Here is a 19,640-nt window from a genome sequence, read left to right as displayed (position 1 = left end):
CGATAAGCAGTATCAATAAGAGTACTAGTATCGATCAGATCCTAATGATACCCATCCCGAGGCCCGACCATCAGTTATTGTCCAGTTATTTCCAAACTTAGCAGAGCTAACAGCGGCTCAGCTAGTGCTAGCTTCACACTAATTATAACATTACTGATTAGCTTGGTTTAGGAACCTACGGTTTAGGAACCTAGGACATAAAAAAACATTCCAGTATCACCTGAGCTATCACTGAACAGAAAGGCGGGCTCATTATCTCACAGGAGGGAGAACAAAGTCTCTGCTCTACCTGAGCCATGTTGGTACTTTGAGCCCTCTGATTATCCTTCAGGAGGGAGAGTCGGGTTGTCCTTCTCTGCACCACACCTCTTCTACTCTGCTCCATCAGTTAAAACAGGAGAGCCATTGTTCCTTACAACAGCAGGTGAGAATACTTTGCATGTAATTTCATGGTCAAATCCAGGAAACAGAGCGACGACTTTCACTTGGAAACGCTTTGATTGTGAGTTATGCACACCCTTCAGAGCATGCATCAATGCTATCTCAGCATTTTGGATCTTAAGCACACATGCCCGTCTACTCTGCACACAGGATTCCCAGCTCGGCTATGAAGAGGAGCTGCAGGAAGCAATGAAACGTGAGGAGCGAAGGCAAAGAGGAAACAGCCAGCTTTCCTGCTTGGTCGGCCTGCTCCGTATTATTGGAGACTTCCTGTTCAAAGTCCTCTTGAACTCCCCCATAGATGGGTTCAAAGGTGAAATCACTCGGAGCGGTTCATACAGTCGAACAAACAGCAGCTCTCAGAATATATTTACATGTATTCAGCCGTGATATTAACCTGAAAATGATTATCTCCGGCCCGGTGTTAAAACAGGAGGGTTCGGTCCTGAGCTAAAATCAGCTTCTGGTTGAACATATTTGCAGCAGACAGGGGTGCATACCACATCTGGGCATCTGTGTTGTGTGCTACGCTGACTTTCATTTTGTCCACATATTTGCGCTCCCATTGTGTTTTGCTATGGGATATAAACCCCACCCGTCACGCACTCCAACATGATTAAAACAAACATCCCGTCCTGTGAAGCTCAGACTTCTTGTCAAGTTCTTCTCGACCACGTTTCATTCATCTGCACAAAAAAGAAAACCAAGAAGTGCAGTCGTGGTTTTTTAAATTGTTTATCTGCAATATCAGACACTCATTTGGTGGAAGAACTGAAGAAATCCCTCTGTAATTATTTGGGGAAACACATGGCAGGAATGGGTTTTTTCCTGAATTCCAAAGGGACCGACAAAACAACGCCTTATAAAGACATTCAGCTGCCCGGCTCACGGTACCATCAGACCTACAGCACACTGAGAGCCCTCGCTCACCACCGTCCGGCTGAAACAGCTTCCTGTAAACTCTACTTTGTCTGTAGTTATCTTTATTCAGACGGCTGTTAGGAGATCTAGACTGAAGCCCTCGGGGCATCCATCCTGCGGTGAGAATTTGCAGCTAATGATGGGACGATATATATTCAACGCGATATCGTGGATTGCAATAAAAACACTCACAATAATAATATTGTCAACAAGCGACCTGAAAAAGCTTCCTAGCTCACTATTTTTGGTAGAACGGTGAAAATAGAGCCTGATTTAAAAAAATACAGGAAATAATTAAGAAAGAACAGAAATCACACTATCTTGTTTTTCACAAAACAAGATGCATCCTATCTGTAATGCAATAAAAAATATGTGTTTCTTAACAGAATATGAGGGAAAGGGAATTGTCAGAATGTTTCAGAGCCATTTTAAGAGTGATTTCGGTGATTATCAGGATAATAATGCTTGAATCACATGTATGTTGTCCAGGATAATGGTGACATGAAGTGTTCATATTGTCTCATGCCTATTTGCAGCTTTGTCTGACTTGTAGCATCCCAGTGTGCATGAATTAAAAATCAGAGCAATCACTGTTAAAACATTTATTTTGATACCATAATTCCCTTCAGTGTGTAACGCGCTGTCATCTTTAGTTCAGACCAAGAAATCTTATATGCTGACTGGTCGATTCAGGCAAATTCCCAAAGACGCTACAGGAATTTAGCTTGAACTTTTATCCTTCCAGACATCTCTAGAACAAAGTCTGGGCATCTGCTGGGCTCTATTTCAGGACTGGGAGGCTCTCTGGGACCGGACCACGCAGCTCCACCTCAGAGTCAAAACACAAGTTAATGTCAACTTCAACAACTGGGTCTGAGGGGACGGAGAGACAGAGAGAGAGACAGAGAGAGAGAGAGAGACAGAGAGAGAGCACTCTGTTCCAAATGCTGCCACTTCTACTGCCTACCACAACTCAACGTGGCACAAGTAGAAACGCTCGTCAACGGGAGAGTCACTCAATGAGGCCTGCAGTGACGGAGCACTCAAAATGCTTTATTTGCTCTTCCACAACTTCTAAATAAAACTCCAAAACATTCACTTTGTTAAGTATTTTTAAAACCAAGCTTTTAGTGTGCAGCCATTTCCCACAATGCAGTGTGGCATAAAAATACACCCAGGAGAGATGTGCAGACGTGCTTTTGGCCCTGCAGGCTTTGAGATAACTGTTCCAAAACAAATGGAGACCATTAGAGGCCTCTTGGCCTCTGGATCCCTCCTTCAAGTGGTCCACTCCCACCTCACACTCCCTCGGACGAGAGGGGAAAAAGAGCAGAAAAAAAAGAAAAAGGAAGCTCTCCTGGCCGGTCACACCCTCTACAAATAACATTCTGCACACGCCACCTCCGGGACCGTCTAGCTGGAGGGAAAAGAAAGAGGGAGAGGAGGGCTGCTGCTGTCTGGCTGCTCTCTGGTCTTCTTGTCGGGCTGCTGGAGCTTCTGTTCACACCACCGAAACTCATCTTATTCAAGAGGTTTGGATACAAAAACACAGCTGACCAGAATGGCCGTAAACCTCCAGGAAACACGCACACTGGACTCTCTTCTCTTAAGACATGTTCAGCTTCACATTTCTACGGTTAAAAGAGCATTTTCCTTGATTAATCAATTCATTGTTTGGTCTAGAAAACAGTGAAAAATGGCTTTTACTATTTATTTGAATCTTGTTTCATCCAACAAACGATCTAAAACACAGAAATATTAAAGTTACTGTGCTGTAAGAAAAGGTAAAGCAGCATATTTTCCCATTAAAGAAGACAGAAACATTGGCATTTGTGGACTCTTATCTATTATGAAATACAACAATATCACAGATAAAGACCAAAATAGACTTCTAATAGTTGAATATTGTTTCCTGTATTATACTCTGTCAACAAAGTAATATCTGCAAGAGCTTCTTCAGACGAAAAAAGTCTGATGGTAGAAAAGGAAACCCAAATATTTTGGTGTGGAGGACATTCCCTCTTAGTATAAAGGAGGTCCTGTAGCTCACTCTTCTTGGCCATAGAAGGGAAAACATGCATCCTTCAAACCCTCCAAATATTTATCCCACAGGTCACCGCTGCGTCTGGAACACTGTCGGAAACTCTGTACGTCACCCGAGTGAGGAGGTGATGAAGGTTTTATTAAGCGTGTCTTAGTACAGCTGCAGTGTGTGCCGCCTGCACGAGCTGACAAGACACTGAAAATGAATACGAACAAGAACCAATACAGAGAAGAACGTGCACAATCACATGATCAGACCTTCATTAATACAAGACTCTTTACTTCTGCACATATACAGTCTATGTGCAAAGTGACGACATCGATACACATCATCGTCTTTAAGATACGCCTGTATCTTGAAATTCCCATAACATGTCACTATTAATAAAAGCTCAGTAACAAAACCGTCAAATCATATTTCAGTTGTTCAGTTTTCAGTTTTTGTGAGTTGATATAAATATAAACGAGCAAAAGACATCATCTCATATCGATCGATCGCAAATAATCAATACAGTATCGTATCGTGATGAAACTTGTGATTTACACCACTACTTATGTATACGGCCTAAATATTGTGATGTACCTTTATGTGATGTTTATAGATTTTCTTATTTTGCTGGTTTTTAATAGCTTGTTATTGGTTTCCTATCATGGTTTCTTGTACTGTGGTAACATGAGAATTTCTCCCCCTGGGAATCAATAACGTCTTATCTTATAGATTATTAACAAAGCAGAAATTGTAACCTAGAAATAAAAGGTAATGATTAATTGAATAGTTAATCTTCTAAGCCTTCTTTTCCAGGCTTTTGAGATCAAACTTGAAACAAATCAATAAAGGAAACAAACATTCCAGAATATTCAAACAATAAGACACAAACAAATGGTACTCAACTCCCACAAAGACAAAACAGCTCAGCTCCTAAGAAATATTTGGCTTCGAAAAACAATCATTCAGGGACATATTTTTGCTTTCTATGCACATACAGTACGTCCTCAACATTTGCTTTGACGGGACAATTTCAGACCATTTTCTTGTCAAACTTGGACAATATCTCACCTTTAATCGTGTTAATATTACACCACAACTTGTTCTAAAGTCAGATCAGCTGCTGCTCTATCATCAGCTGTGCTGTCAAAGACCCACCACAGTACTAACGCAGAGGAGTTTCCTGCAGTAGAAACCCACACTGCTGATGTCCTCTACTGCACCATCACTGTCCACCACCACCTCAAACTCTCTCCATGACGTCAGGGATCAGTTACACTTTCATCACAGTCAGAGGTGAGGACGATGTGAACGTATGAACCACAACTGCTCTGTTCATTCACAAAAAAACAGCATGCTTGACACCGAGCCACTGTCAACACAGCTGATAGAAACCGGCCTGCACGAGAATCGGTCTGCAGAACACTCTGTGTGTGTGTGTGTGTGTGTGTGTGTGTGTGTGTGTGTGTGTGTGTGTGTGTGTGTGTGTGTAGGTGTGTGTGTAGGTGTGTGTGCAGGTTAGGTGGAGTCAGCATGTTTCCAAACTACAATACCGGTTTGATCGAAAGCTGTGACCACATGAATGCGGTGGCATCGCTCCAGCAGCTGTACTGCGGCGTGGCTACAGGTGCGGACAATGACAACGTCCTGCTGGGTTGTTCGGCAAGTTGTGCAACAAATGCACGTGAAAACACTCGTGTAGCACCTGTTACAACCGGACACATATCCAGATAAAGTGATGCTTGAAAAGACACTAAGGTCGCCCTCAGACCCCGTCTGTGTGTGTGTGTGTGTGTGTGTGTGTGTGTGTGTGTGTGTGTGTGTGTGTGTGTGTGTGTGTGTGTGTGTGTGTGTGTGTGTTTTCTCTCGTTATCCTACGGAGCATGCGTGGATTTACAAAAAGGTGAATGGCCGCTTACCTGAGTTTTAGGTTCGTCATGAACTCCTCCATAGACACGTTGTCCAAAAGCACAAAATCCGCTTTCCCATACTCCAGGCTCTCGTGCTCTGCCATGCTGATACCTGTTTGTTGTTGTTGTTGTTGTTTTAAACTCGTGGAAAAATAATAAAGTTTTAACAACAAGTTGCTTTGAAGTGCCGACCAAAGGTGAGCATTGATGGGCTCCTGTGCACGCCTCCTCTCCTCAGTGGACACGTTTTCATCCGTCAAACTGGAATTTCAGTTTGATTACGCTCGAAAAAAATGTAATGTGTTTTGTTTTTTTATTCCTTGTGGCTTTAAATAGTGAAATAACTATTTTCCCCTAACGAGTCCGGCTTTTCTATATTTGAAGTCGTGAAGTATCCCAGCATATCCTCATGTCCGTCCAAAGTTCCCCCTTTACGCAAAAAAAAAAAGTAACCGTCCCCGTTACATCGTACGCGAGAGGTCCGTCCGTTTTCCTGGAGTTTCTCTCTCCTGTCGTCCCAGCGGGCCGACACCTCTGCCAATCGGATTGAGAGCCGCCTCTTCGTAACCCCGCCCCCCGCCCTGCGGTGGTGAGAGGTGCTGGTCGGACTGGTCAAATAGTTGTGGAGACCACAGCTCCGCTGTTCCTGATACATATTTCGGTGATGACGGGGCCTCCTCTAAGTTGTAAAACAGTCGCAGGGAGAAAACGTACCGACGTGTATGATGCCCTCTGTTACCATAAAAGGAAGAATTACAGCTCATCTGAGTTATTCTCAATGGGATATGAAAGAGAGGACTGTGGTTCATAGATGAGAGTGTGCAGCCTTCTCGATTCAACCTGCTGACTTTGAACCGTTATCGACCGACAGATCGGGTCTGAGTCGGTTCCTCTGATCTGGTTCTGAATGAGGCCTCCAGTCTGAAAAAGCTCCTAAACGAGAAGCTGAACACCAAGAACTGACTGCTGCGTCCAAGTCTCCACTAGCAATAGTACACTGGTGTGAGTGCGCCACCTGGTGGTTAACACAGGGAAGTATCTGTAGATAGATAGATAGATAGATAGATAGATAGATAGATAGATAGATAGATAGATAGATAGATAGATAGATAGATAGATAGATAGATAGATGACAGTTCACTGAACTTGTAGACATAGCAGGCCTAGTTGAAGGGACATCTCTTGACCTGGATGATGGTGGATCAGAGGGCCCAGCAGTTCTTCCTCCACAGTCTTCTTCAGTTCCTCTGGCCACTCACCCTGTGGGTGACGATGCTCTCCCTTCTCTTCGGGTGAGGCCCCGCCACATTTGTCCACAGAGATAAGAGATAAGACCAGCCTCTGGTCGAAAAAGAAAGACAATTGTCATCATCACATTAAAGTAAATACAGAACAATCTGGCTCGTCACCATTTGAACCATTTGATTAAGTCTGCAGAGGACAGAGTGATGCAGCACTTAAAGAATCATTATATTTTACGTAAAGAACAATGTTTTTCCCTCTGGCCTCTTTTCTGACATCTGTGATTGAATATCATTTGACATCCAGTAGCTGATGTGCTGATGGAGACAGACTGTAGAGGACCTGAGTCAGAGCATTCAGCTGAAGTGTTGTTTGTTCACACCTGAGACTCTCCATATCCTGTGAAGCAGCAAAGTCAGCACTTTTTTTCTTTTAGCTTAGATTTGAAATGCTGCAAATTCTTGCAGATTTATAATATTTAAGGATTAACATATTCATGTTGCAGCTCATGTCGAGTCCAGAGCAGACAGAGGCAGGACTTTTGTATTTCTGAAAAGGCATAAGGACGAGACAAAATATTGTAAAATTGGACTGTTTTTAGGGCAAAAAAGCTGAAGAGATTAAATTAAAATACAAAATGATTTAGTACCTAGTTGTAAAACAAAATTAAGGTCATTATGATGGGAAATGGACTTAACAAAAAATATAATTAAAAGGTTGAAGGAATAAATTAAATGGAAAATTAGAATTTTTGGTTGCTAGTCAAACATTTCTTTAGTGGGTGGAGTTGTGGTGATGTGGGTGTCAAGGTCTGATGTGTCTCCTTACAAATGACAATTTTCACACCATCCATAATAAAATTTTGCATATAAGGTTACAGTTATGGCTGCAGTTAACAACTATTATTATCGAATAATCTGACAATAATTCTCTCTATTAATCTTTAATCGTTGGTCTATAAAATGTCAGAAAAACACAGATTTTAGTACAGTGGTAATTTATTAAAGTCCAAATTGATCTTTTTTCCGACCAACAGGCCAAAAACCCGAAGATGTTAAGTTTCTGGACACAAAGACAAAGAAAAGCAACACATTTCAGAAGCTGGAGGCAGAGAAAGTTTGATATAATTCCTTAAATTTAACCAGAAACGATTAACGAAGATTCATTTTCTGTCAATCACTTGTACTTGTACTTGTACTTGTACGTAGATTTTTACTTGCACAAAAAGCTTCAGCTCAGCCTGAAAACAGTCTGTCACACGACTTTGTAAGTAATTGCCTTTAATATAATGAATGTTCTATTCTCTTTACAGTTCAGTGTGACAAAAGCTCAGCACAGTTCTGTCTGTGCAGAGCAACATCTGGGGAAAGGAAAAAAAACACAAAACTTTAGTTGCATAATGTATGAATCTTAAGCTCCGTCTGCCTTCAGGCTTCGTAACATCGGAGAGCAAAGCTCGTACTCACAGACTTTGAGAAGTTACAAACGCAGCCTCAGCTAAGACAACCATCTGGTGACAACAACAGTTGCTCAATGGTTATGTAAAAATGGTTTCTCACTTACTTATTGTATAATCACATTAGATTACTGCAGGAACAGCAGCATTGCTTTGAGTAACGTACAAATGCCTGGTGATTTTACTGGGCATGAATTACTTCAGCAGAAAAGTTCACATTGTCAATCTAATGAGAAAACAATTATATATATATATATATATATATATATATATATATATATATATATATATATATATATATATATATATATATATATATATATATATATATATATATATATATATATATATAATTTATTCACAACTTCACTGAATGAAGTATTTTAACCAACTTAAATCCTGATCATAACCACCAAATATTCATTAATTAAGTTTGTTTACACCATGCCTCTGTAGTGTATTACACACTTTGATGCATTGCATCAAACAGTGCAGTGACCCATAATACAGCAGCAATGCCCCTAGTGGACACCAGGAAAACAGCATGTTATTCTCCCCGTAATCTGGGGGAGAAATTACAATATTGAAGCCAGGGCGTCCGTATTTTGGCAACACAGTTTATTATATACTTATTATAGGAGATAATATGAGGTTTAACTTCCAAAATATAATAAAAAAACTCACTGCTTTGCTAAAATGTATGCCAAATGCATTAACACAACTGAAATTATTGAGAAATTTAAAAAGCCAAAAATGTGTTATTCATTCTGGTTAATTGTTACTTTTCTTAGCAACAGGGTTTGTGTGTTTGTTAACTTAATGTGGGTGAAGTTTTATGTAGTTGTGATTTCTGATCTTGGTTTTGTATTTATTATTAAAGGCTGCAGCTCATGCTGAACAGAATCTGTGCAGAGTAAATCACTCTTTAAAATATAACCTTACATAAGAGACATATTCACTTATTTATTGCTCCCCTCGTGTTTTACAGTAGTTCCACACAACGGTGCAGATATTGGACATGATGTTCCTGTCGCTGTGCTGCAGCAGTCCCTGTTGCTATGGAGAGTCTATCAGCCTGTTGTTTGTATGCGATAAGGAGAAGGGCACTGTTGGATTCTTTCCACTCTGTGTAGCTGTGGTGGCCTGGAGGTAAACATCCTGGTTCTCTGGCCACATAGATCAGCTGCTGTTGCTGCTGTTGTTGACTAGTCGGCCTGTAAAATAAGCCTCACTTGACATCTGCTACCTGCCGGATCTGTCATTGATCACAGTTTCCCAAAAAATGTGCCAGACTCTATGCTTAGTCAAAACTACTTCTTAATTGTATATATATTATGAATATAAATATTAAAGCCAGTTGACCGAAGACAAAAACTTGCCACCTGTTTTTTCTTTCTCTTCTTTTAAAAAAACACAACATAAATAAACATAAATGAGATTCTTTTTGTACCAAATTTGCATTTTCTTTTGTTCATTTTATTAAACTTACACTTTTATTTATAACATTAACAAATACTCTTGTTTTATTTTGGTTGACTTCTAACTTTTCTTTCTTTCTTCAAATAAAAAAATACTATGTATATACATTATATATTATATCATATACAGTCAAATTTAAAGAATACATTTAAGTTCAAGCGAGATGCAGTATTTTGTTGATCCTTTAAAGTTCAAGTTTATCAGTTTATAGACAATGATGTCATTGCTATAAACTTTTAACAAAGCAAAACCACAGTGACAAATTCTGCACTCAAACTTTCACTTAAAGTACATAAAAGTACGTGAAGTTTGCGTAAAAGTACTCATTATGCAAAATGTACCCTTTTAGAATGTCATTTTTTTTTCCATGTATTATGAAATACTGAACATTTTTATATTATAAAAGATCAGTTAATTAAGTAGCATTTTAATGTAGTAGCTGGTTCAGGTGTAGCTCATTTAAACTGTGGGGTAGTTAAAGAAAAAAACTATTGTGAGAACTTTTCATTTAACATCAAAGTGAAACACATAAATTACAATACACGATCAGCAGACACTTTATTTTCACTCCTGCCATGACTAACACATGACACACTAACCTCCATCTGTTTTCATACAGTGTAAAGAAGCTTATTATCTATTATTAGAACTCTTTTGGCTGCATGAGTCTCACATTCCCCAACAACCAGAAGACCGTGACCCGTCCGTTTCCCCATCATGACCTCTGTCTTACTGGGCTCTGGGCCCGGGTTCTAGAAGTGTGATCCAGTGCGTCACTCTTCGTCCACAGGCAGAGGAACACCAAGCAGGGCTGGAAACTTCTACCGACATAAATCTTTCTGTGGTGGAAAGATTTATTGTTTTTGTGCCCGAGGGTCTGGAGCTGGAATGGCTGCAGGGTAGAGTTGCTGAACTTGATCTCACCACAGGATCCAGAACAGATCCAGTGACACAGAGGTAAAAACAAACCACGTTTAGTTTCCCTCTGTTCGTCCCACACAGAGAAGACAACACCGCGGGGATCCTCCACTGATCGATACAATCAATCGCCTGTTCCCACCTAATGAACTGTCGTCCACTCACTCACTCACTCACACAGACACACCAGAATGAAAAAGCACAAGAGAAGCATTTTGTATTTAAGTTGTTCTTTATTTTGTGGACTGTATTCACACTATGTACAATATTTTCAGTCGCGTAGCTATAAAAATAACCTTTAACTTACTGTATGATTTAAGATTAATTTAATACAAAATAAATCTGTGCATTTTCAACACATATGGACCCGGGAACATTTCTCTCCTTGTATGGCACAGTGTAAAAAGACAATCTGAGACTGACCTCGCTTTATGGGATCACAGAGAACTGAAACATGGCATACACTGCCTCCTGGGGTTTTAATAACACTGGCCTCAATTGAACTCGGCTTAAACCTCACAAACAAAATTGTGGCAGATCCTCTGGTGGCTGGCTCTAAAAGCCTGCTGTATCACAGAGCACATGGGCCCTTTAGCTGCTCTATCAATCCACTCTCTGTCTCCGTAATGAATGCAAATTAATGCACAGAAGAAGAGTGGATTACATTCAGCCCGGTCCAGAAAAAAACTGACGCTAAGATAAAGCCGTATCTTATCAGTCAACGCGAATACTGTGATTTAAAGTCGGAAATATCAAAAGCTCCGACGATTATCCATGCAGAAAGCACAACAACAGATCAATTTAAAAGTCATTTGTTCAACTCTACGGATCCAACGGTATTACAGTACTCTCAACATTAACACGGTGCAACAGGAGTATTATTTCAGATAATTCAAGTATTTCGATGAAATGAGCCTTTGGGTGAAGTTGCTACTATAAGGCTTGGGTGACTCTTCCTACAGGATGAGGTTCAACTGAACACCTCCATTTGTGGCTGCTCAAACATCTGCAGCATGTGTCTTAAAACTGGAATATTTTAAACCCTCCTCTGCATCGGTCCTCATACTCACACTTTTTTTTTTTTTTCAGTCTCAACACCAAACCTATAACATGCTCCGTCTCTACCTGCACATGACGCAACACTGGAGCTGCATCTCCCAAAGTCCTATCGGTTAGTAGCTGTTTTCTATTTCCCTATGAAGAACCCAAAAGAACAACAAGGACTAAAAGCAACATGAAGATTGCTAAAAACCTAAGTTAAGTCTGGAGATGACTCTCTCTCATTAGACAAAAAAGGTTCGGTGCACACATCTGCCCTGACAGATGACGACGTGGGAATATGAAGGCTTCGTGGTGTGTGGGCTCCAAGCACCGGGACACTTTCACTTGGGAACCTTATAGATGCTCAGATCTAGAGGCTCTTTACTGGGTATGCACCAGTCGTCGGCCTCTTGGCTCACTTTGTAGTTCTTCAGAGCGGTTTTGTTGTACACCGGCAGCCTCTCGATGGAGTCTGTGGACAGCGCCTATGGGGACAGGAGGGACGGCTTGTAATTACAAATATCCTGTCATACCTGGCTTCACGGGTCTGCAGAGTTGTTGCCACAAGGCAGTCCTTCTCTCTACTTTCAAACTCTTTTGGCGTCACGTCACAGTTTTGTGCACGATCACCACGTCTGGCTCACCTTCAGGTAGATGACGGCGTCCGTGCCGTGGCCCTCCATGGAGTAGAGCTGCAGGTCCCCCTGGAAGTACTGGGCGTAGAGACGGGAGATGGGCAGACCGTAGCCGAAGCCAGCCTGTTCAGAGAGAGGGGGGGGGATCAAGGGTTTAAGAAGGCTTTGTTCTCCGTCACACTGCGAGCAGGAGCGCTCCTCCATGGAACAAGTTTGCTTTATGTATTGTGGATCCTCAACGATGAGGATTTAAATTTTTAAATAGTAAGAGAGTCTAAATAAAAGGCTGAATGAGCATTTTCTTGCTTGGAGACTGTATTGAAATTAAAATTATATATAATATATACACACACACACACACACACACACACACACACACACACACATATAGAGAAAGATAGATAAATATAGAAAATATTTTTCAATAAATGAAACGAGTAGATAACACCCCACCGCCTGCATCTCTACGTACCAGGGGAGGCCGTGTGCGCTCTCCTATCTGTGGAGCCGGAGCAGTGGAGAACATGTAGCTGAAGAGGTTCTCGATCCTCCGAAAGGGGACACCTCCACCCTTGTCGCTCACCTGCAGACAAAGTAGGTCAGAAACAGAGGTGAGACGGGCCGACACAGAGAGGTGAGACGGGGAGAGGACAGAGAATGACGTGAGGTCCTTGAACAGCGCTGAGCCACAGAGAAGTGGAGGCGCCTGTCCTGAACACATGGCCTCAACTCAACGGCCCTCTGACCGTTTAACGCACATATCGTCATGGTAAACGTGCAAATGGCCAACTGGTAGAGGAGGCAGATCAAAGAAAGGGCTCGCAAACAAAGTCAATGCCGGCTTTTTAATACTAGAAAACCAAAACACTGAGCTGAAAGATAATAGAAAGTGCTAAGCTAAGGGGGAGTCTGGTGATTATCAGTGTGTTCTTCACTTTTCACATGAAACAGAAATTGAAGCTATTGTGGACATAAAAATGTTGTTTGGTGCAGCTTCAAGTATTTCTTTATGAATGAGTCACAACAAGCGGGAACAACATGGGTATTAAGACGAGCTATGAACACCCATGCAGTTAATCTTATCAGAGCTCAGTAGCTCTGTTTTCCGATCAGCACTGTGATTAACTGAGGGTGAAGTCGTTACATAACGGGTTTAGAGGAGGATTCTGGTAGCAACAACAAAAAAGAGGTGACTCTCTTAGCTTTGAAAGCAAAAGGTATTGTGTTCAATAGGGCCGTTTTATTAATTAATGTAATACTAAACTGATTTGAACAGTCTAAAAGATTAACTTAGTGAAAGCGTTTCATCTTTACGGGCTTCATTAAACTCGTTAAAAATGTTCTGTTCACACAAGAGCTTACAAACATAAAAACACGCCCACAGACAATTTAAAAACTCCAATCCACCTGCTATTAATAAGTGTGTGAACATTACAGGGGAGGGGGAGGGGGAGCTCCAGGGAGAACGGAGTCCCTCTTTGCTCTTCACGCTTTTACCAAAATATCCAAAAGTTTTATTTGTCTATTTCAAGAAGCTGCACTTTTAACTTGCAACCCACCTTGATTGACATGTCCTCGTCTCCCAGAGACACCATGACTTGGATGGGTGGGAGGGTGTTGCTGTTGTCGTGAGTCTCAATTGTGGCCCTCATGGCATTCTACAAAAAAAAAAAAAAAAAAGACATCTTAAAGTAGTTTTTAAATGTATTTCTTTCATTGTAAAATCATTCATTGGTCTGTAAATAAAAACCACGGGATGTGTCGCACCTTAAAGAGCTCAAACAGCATGTGATAGAGGTGAGAGGGAACGTACACGATGCTCATCGGAAGGTTCTTCTTCTTCTTACCTGCACAAAAGACAAACGGCTTCTTAATTCATTCTGCTTTATTCAAAATGCATTATCGGTGGCAATTATTCTGCTACGCTCTGGTTTTGCTGTCTGAGAGGGTCCGCGTGTCAATATTGTCTGATGCAGTCAGCCGGGCTCATTTCGCCTTTTACTTGAGCTTCACTGCTATAATTAGAGGCCTCTCAGGTCCATCTGGCTGAACGCTAATTCACATACAAACACTCTGCTGTGTGTACACACACAGAGGACTCGGCTCCATTTGTCCTTTATTTAAATCTCTTGAACGAACGACGAGGACTTTTGCCCTTTGGGGCGTCGGTATTAAGAGTGAAATCGGGTTTGTATTTAACCTGCCAGATTAAATGAATGTAAGCTTACTGCACATCTCCTGGAGAATCAGATCAGGGGAGCGGAGGTAGTACTGGTCACACAGCATCTTGGCACTGTGGAAAGCATCTGACACAAAAAATAAAAATAAAAAAAGAGATAAAAGTCAGAAATTATGATCACAATACAAAGAAAACCTGTTCAGCGTTGGTGTTTAAGTAGTAATCAATAGAATGAAAAGCTTAGAAAGACATCAGGGTAGCACATCAAAGCTATTGTTCTTTAGAAGTCAGATTATATTTGACATAGCTCATCGAACCCTTTTAACTCCAAACATAATTCATATTTACCCTGGACGACATCGCCGATTTCACAGTGGGGGTCAATGCTCCCAATGGTGTTCGGGTGGACCGGGTTGAGGGTTCCATCAAAAATAAGAGCTGCAGAGAACACAAGAACCAAGTTAAGTACAGAAAGCACAAAGTGTGCCATCTGTAATTATCCACAGCAAACAACAACATCAGCAAAGATCATACTTTTCTTTTTGAAGAATATACACTTTATTCTAAAAAAATATTTTTCTATATGACAAAATAAGCCAATCTTGCGTTCCACCTTATGGTACTTTGGTACCCAGAAAGTATTGAAGTATGTTGATACCCAGACCAGTAACCCTAATAACACAACAAGTACTACTAATAACAAAAGTGCAAAGAAGCCAAAACACGCCGTAAAAGAAATATCAGCTGCTACTGTAAATTCTCTTTCATGCTGCGGTCGTAGATTACACCATCGACAAGATATGCATCAACAATCTTTGTTCCACATGACCGATGACGATAAGTCTACGAGCTCACGATGATAAACACGACTCTGAACGGCATGTTGTTGTCCTCACAGAGCAGGAAATCTGCTGCTCAAATAGTTTAGTCTTAAGTTATGATATGAAAAAAAACTGGAATCAATGCATAAAAGGAAAGAAGAAGACAATCAAGTGTGTTTTAAGCCAAATCAGATATTCGCCAGTTAAAGGGCCAGCGTGTCGGATCTGGCGGCATCTAGCAGTGAGGTTGCTTATCCCGTATGTTATGCTCGTAGGTGTCTGAAGCTAAAACACGCATGTCCCTCTCTAGAGCCGGTGTTTGGTTTGTCCGTTCTGGGCTATTGTAGAAACATGGTGGCCGTCTCTGTGAAGAGGACCTACTCTGTATGCAGGTATAAACGGTGATTATACACTAAAGAAAACATACTTTTAATATTATGTTCCATTTCTGCCAATTGATCCCTTTAAATGATACACACTGTACCTTTAAAATGTTGTAATACATTCATTTGGTAGATTCAATTTGAGATCTGGGGTTTAGTGTCTTACACGAGGACACATTGACATGAGGACGGGACATCTATCTAAAGTGTTGACGAAAGAAAATCCAGTAGTTTATATCCTGTTTGCTTCTGTTTACATCCCCTAATGATTCTGCACCGCATGCTGCATGTTTATCTATAAACTTTATGACGTGAAGCCTGACTAGATTCAAACTGTTCCCCAGGCAAACAAAAACATCCCACATAAAAAAAAAAAAAAAAAAAAATCTATAATGGATGTGACAATAAATAAAAATAAGTTTGTGAGACGACATATTATTTATTTTTTTAAGATTATTTCAGAGTGGAGAGACTTGTTTTTCCCCCTGGGTGTCGAGAGAGTGACAGTGAGCAGAGGGAGTAAAATAATAATGTCACACAAACTGGTATGAAAATATTCATTACAGACACAACGCAAGAAGAGTAACTTTTGACTAAACCAGATTTACGTGTTTGGAATGTTTTTAGAGCTCATATCTGATCGCATGCAGGCAATCCAAAGAAATGATGGAATGCTCCTCACTGTGCTGGTTGATGAGCATGCGGATGGAGATGCGGCTCATGTAGAAGCGGTCCAGGAAGTACTGGATGTTCTGGTTGGTCACTAGGTCCTGGGGGAAGGTCTCTTTGTATTCGATGATACCCTGGGCCATAGTCGGCACGACATCGTTGTGCCTGTTTCTGATGGTCACTAAAGTGTCAACAAACCTGGGGAGCGCAGCAGGACAATAAGCAAATTAATTAGCATCAAAAAGCATTAAAATAGTATTTTCCCAATAATGTGACATGGAAAAAAAGACACTTCAACAACTTCAGGCTTCATTTAAAGCTACTTGGAGGAATTTTCATTTTGTGTTGATTTTGGCGGCCCCTGTGGACTAAAGTGGTAGTGTTTGAAGCACCAGAGTCCCTTTAGAAAACCTCATTTTACTGCAGCAGGGTCTGACAGTCTGCCCCTCTCAGTCCTGGTCCTCCCATGCCTTACTTTTATAAGTCACATAGAGGCATCAGTATTAAACTGAGACTGTTTCACAGCCAGTTAAAAGTTCCTCACAGTAACTTTAAATATTAAAAGGTTGAGCCGTTCAATCTCGTCAATAAACAAATGTGAGACTGTCGAGCAAAATGAGGAACTCACTCTCCCAGGACTTTGAAGTCATCAGGATTCTTGTCTAGGAATTCAAGGATCTCCATTAAACTCTGGATGTACCTGACAAAAAAAAACATAAATAAAGACGTTCACACACAAACACGTTTGTTGTCATATGGAAGACAAACAGTTGAGTGAGTCCTGCAGGAAGTTCATTCATTAAAGTTCCTGGTTCTGTAGTTCATTCGTCACAAAGCAAAGGCAAGCAGCTCCTGAAAACAAGATCACGTGACGGAAGAGGAGAAACTAGGGTAAAGTTCACGGCTGAGAGCCTTTCCCCTTCACAGGGCGAGTTGGAAACAGTTCAGCTTGGCCAACCGTCCTACTACATGACCATACACAGAGTCAACAGCTGGGCCTGGAAACGTCTCACTCGTCGGGGGGGAATCTGGTTTCAAACACGTTTTAATGAGTGACTGAGAGAGACTCGGTCTGCTCTTTAGTTTTGGCACAATGTGCCACAGTGGAGACGTTGTCACAACAACAACAGAAACACACCGCCCCGGTTTCACTCACCAGCTCTGCACTATCTGCACAGACGGGGTGGTGAGCAGCCTGTTGGGCAGCAGGTTGATTTCCTTCATAATGTTGGAGAGTCTCACCGGGAGCTCCTGTCTCAGGAAGACAAAGGACGTCTTCTCACAGGCGTTGATGGAACCTGAGTCATCACAGAGAGGAAAACAACAAGCAGAGCTGAGGCCATATGTTGATATCATCATTTAACAAGCAACATGTCGAAAATGTGAAGAGTTTCTGCTTTTTCTTCAACTTAAATGATTTAACATATTTGGGTTTTTAGAAATACTTTTTAGACAGTCGGTTGGAAATTAAATTAATCAACAGTGAATGTGATAGTAAGTTGATTTTGAACGGATGGTTTTGGCAAAACAAACAATTTGGGCACTGAAATATTATGCATTTCGATCACACGACTATTTGATTCATTTAAAAAATAACTTATAGATAATACAAATAACCATAACAATAATTATTATTATTAAATATTGGATATAAGCATTTTGCTCAGTAAATAATACTGGATTCCTCTGCACAATTTGCAATCTGCTGAGAGACTTTGTTCTACAAACTATTAGTATGTTCATTATTAGAAGGAGCAACTGTTTTTGTCACAGGGCCCAAACAGTGCAGAGAGATATGATGCAACACTCTGCACTGTGAGCACTACGCTGCTTCAGAGGAACCCTGTGCAGAGCAGATGGTGACTCCACTAACACGCACCATTGGAGAATCGCGTCTGCACATCGCTCCCTGAGTGTAGTTCCGTCCACAATGAGCCATCCGATCGCAGATCAATACTCACCGAAATCGAGGAACTGCTTCATGGAGAGCGGTGAGGGGGAGAATTTGGAGAAATGTTCGATGTGTTTGGGCACGCTGGCCAACGCGGCGTTTTTCATGATGAACCGAACGAACTTCATTACTGCAGCTGTGGAGGGGTCCGGTGTCCACAAAGGTCCGATGCTAAGCTAGGAATCCTCCAAACTGACCGCCGGACAACAGGGGCGGCCGGGCAAGAGCAGCGAGCCGCAGCCAATAGGGAGGCCGGGATTTTATTATTTACGTTCCGGGCTGGCCAATGGGAAGTCCTGGAGGGCGGGGCTAGTGAAGTTTCGACGCTCACAGAGGCCGCTTCTCCTTCGATGGCATAAATAGGTGATTAACTAATCAGTGGTCGAACAAACAACACACGTGACTGAATGGGATGTGGCTCACAGTCGGCGGTCCGGTTCATGCCGGAGGTGTTGAGTTTAGTCATCAGACTTCTGTGGAGGACAGGGAAGCGTTCCCACACCGAGCTGGGAAAACTATTTCTTTATTTTGTTTTTTTTCTTTAACAATTGCACAAGTACAATTCCACAAATTGTCAATAAGAGACAGCAAAATGCTGTAAACTTGCACAGACTTGTAAACATACACTCATGTATATAGAATTTACCAAGAATAATGAATAGATGATTTCTTTTTGGAGCTGGCTTTGGGCACGCTGGTCATTGTCATGTTAAAACTGGAATGAGACAAACACAAACTGTTTACACAAAGTTAGAGATTTCCCATCTGCATTTTATCCATATAATGTAAATCAGAATCAGAATCAGAACAATTTATTGCCAAGAAAGTTTTCACCTACAAGGAATTTGTCATGGCGGAAAGTGCATAACATTAAACAATAACAAACAATAACATCAAACAATCAACAACAATCAAGACAGTGCAATAAATAGAAATTGAACATATTCAAAATTACAATAGAATATAAAATAAAGTGCACAACAAACGGATAACAGGACTGTAAACAAGTGAAATGTAAGTGAAATGTTAAAAGTGTCGAGTGTGTATAAATAAAGAAACATAGGGATGAGCAGGGGAGTGTATGGAAGAGAATTGTCCTGGCAATGACAGTCAGTGGGGGTCCCGGGCTTTGACATCCTCTGCTGAGCTTTCTTGGTGATGGAGCTGATGTTAAGCTCCCACTTGAGGTCCTGAGTTAAGGTGGAGCCCAGGAAGCGGAAAGACTCCACAGGGTGATAGGGGCAGGTGGGGCAGGTACGTTCTTCCTAAAGTCCACAACCATCTCCACTGTCCCCACTCCTAAATGCCTGTTCCTTGTGCAGCCTTAGTTGTCTGAGTTCTGCTGTAAATAATCTTACTGTTGCATTTCAGAATCAACAAGTATGTGTGCACGCACAAGTTTTTATGCATTAAATTACTTACGCAGAAATATAAATAACAGCGAGGAACAACGACAAAGAAGCTGGATAAATAAAGGTAAAGACTAGGACTGATATGAACACAAGTAGTGAAAAATAAGTGTTTGTATCGAGATCATATAAATAAAAATAAAAAGCACAAATGAA

At 41.2% G+C, this 19,640-nt stretch overlaps 2 protein-coding genes across 2 annotated transcripts in view; both read right to left on the bottom strand.

Annotated features, from left to right (window-relative positions):
• Nucleotides 1–5,805, bottom strand: part of myo1d (myosin 1D) — an 89,854-nt gene extending 84,049 nt beyond the window's left edge. Inside the window, exon 1 of the mRNA XM_068736718.1 lies at nucleotides 5,311–5,805. Coding sequence (XP_068592819.1) covers nucleotides 5,311–5,405 — 95 coding nt within the window. The 5' untranslated portion in view covers nucleotides 5,406–5,805. The remainder of the gene's footprint in view (nucleotides 1–5,310) is intronic.
• Nucleotides 5,806–10,019: 4,214 nt separating this feature from the next.
• Nucleotides 10,020–18,288, bottom strand: pdk2a (pyruvate dehydrogenase kinase 2a). Its single transcript, XM_068736821.1, has 11 exons — nucleotides 18,086–18,288; nucleotides 17,281–17,422; nucleotides 16,753–16,824; nucleotides 16,138–16,322; nucleotides 14,600–14,689; nucleotides 14,301–14,378; nucleotides 13,840–13,919; nucleotides 13,632–13,730; nucleotides 12,545–12,655; nucleotides 12,082–12,195; nucleotides 10,020–11,922 (listed from the first exon to the last, which is right to left on the bottom strand). Exons 1-11 carry the CDS (start codon nucleotides 18,201–18,203, stop codon nucleotides 11,779–11,781), a joined length of 1,233 nt encoding a protein of 410 aa, XP_068592922.1. The 5' UTR covers nucleotides 18,204–18,288; the 3' UTR covers nucleotides 10,020–11,778.
• Nucleotides 18,289–19,640: the final 1,352 nt, after the last annotated feature.

This window comes from Cebidichthys violaceus, unplaced genomic scaffold, assembly GCF_023349555.1.
Source record: "Cebidichthys violaceus isolate CVI_PGR_0920_01 unplaced genomic scaffold, fCebVio1.0.p SCAF_72, whole genome shotgun sequence".
Classification (NCBI taxonomy): Eukaryota; Metazoa; Chordata; class Actinopteri; order Perciformes; family Stichaeidae; genus Cebidichthys; species Cebidichthys violaceus.
This window is presented reverse-complemented; position numbering and strand designations above follow the sequence as displayed.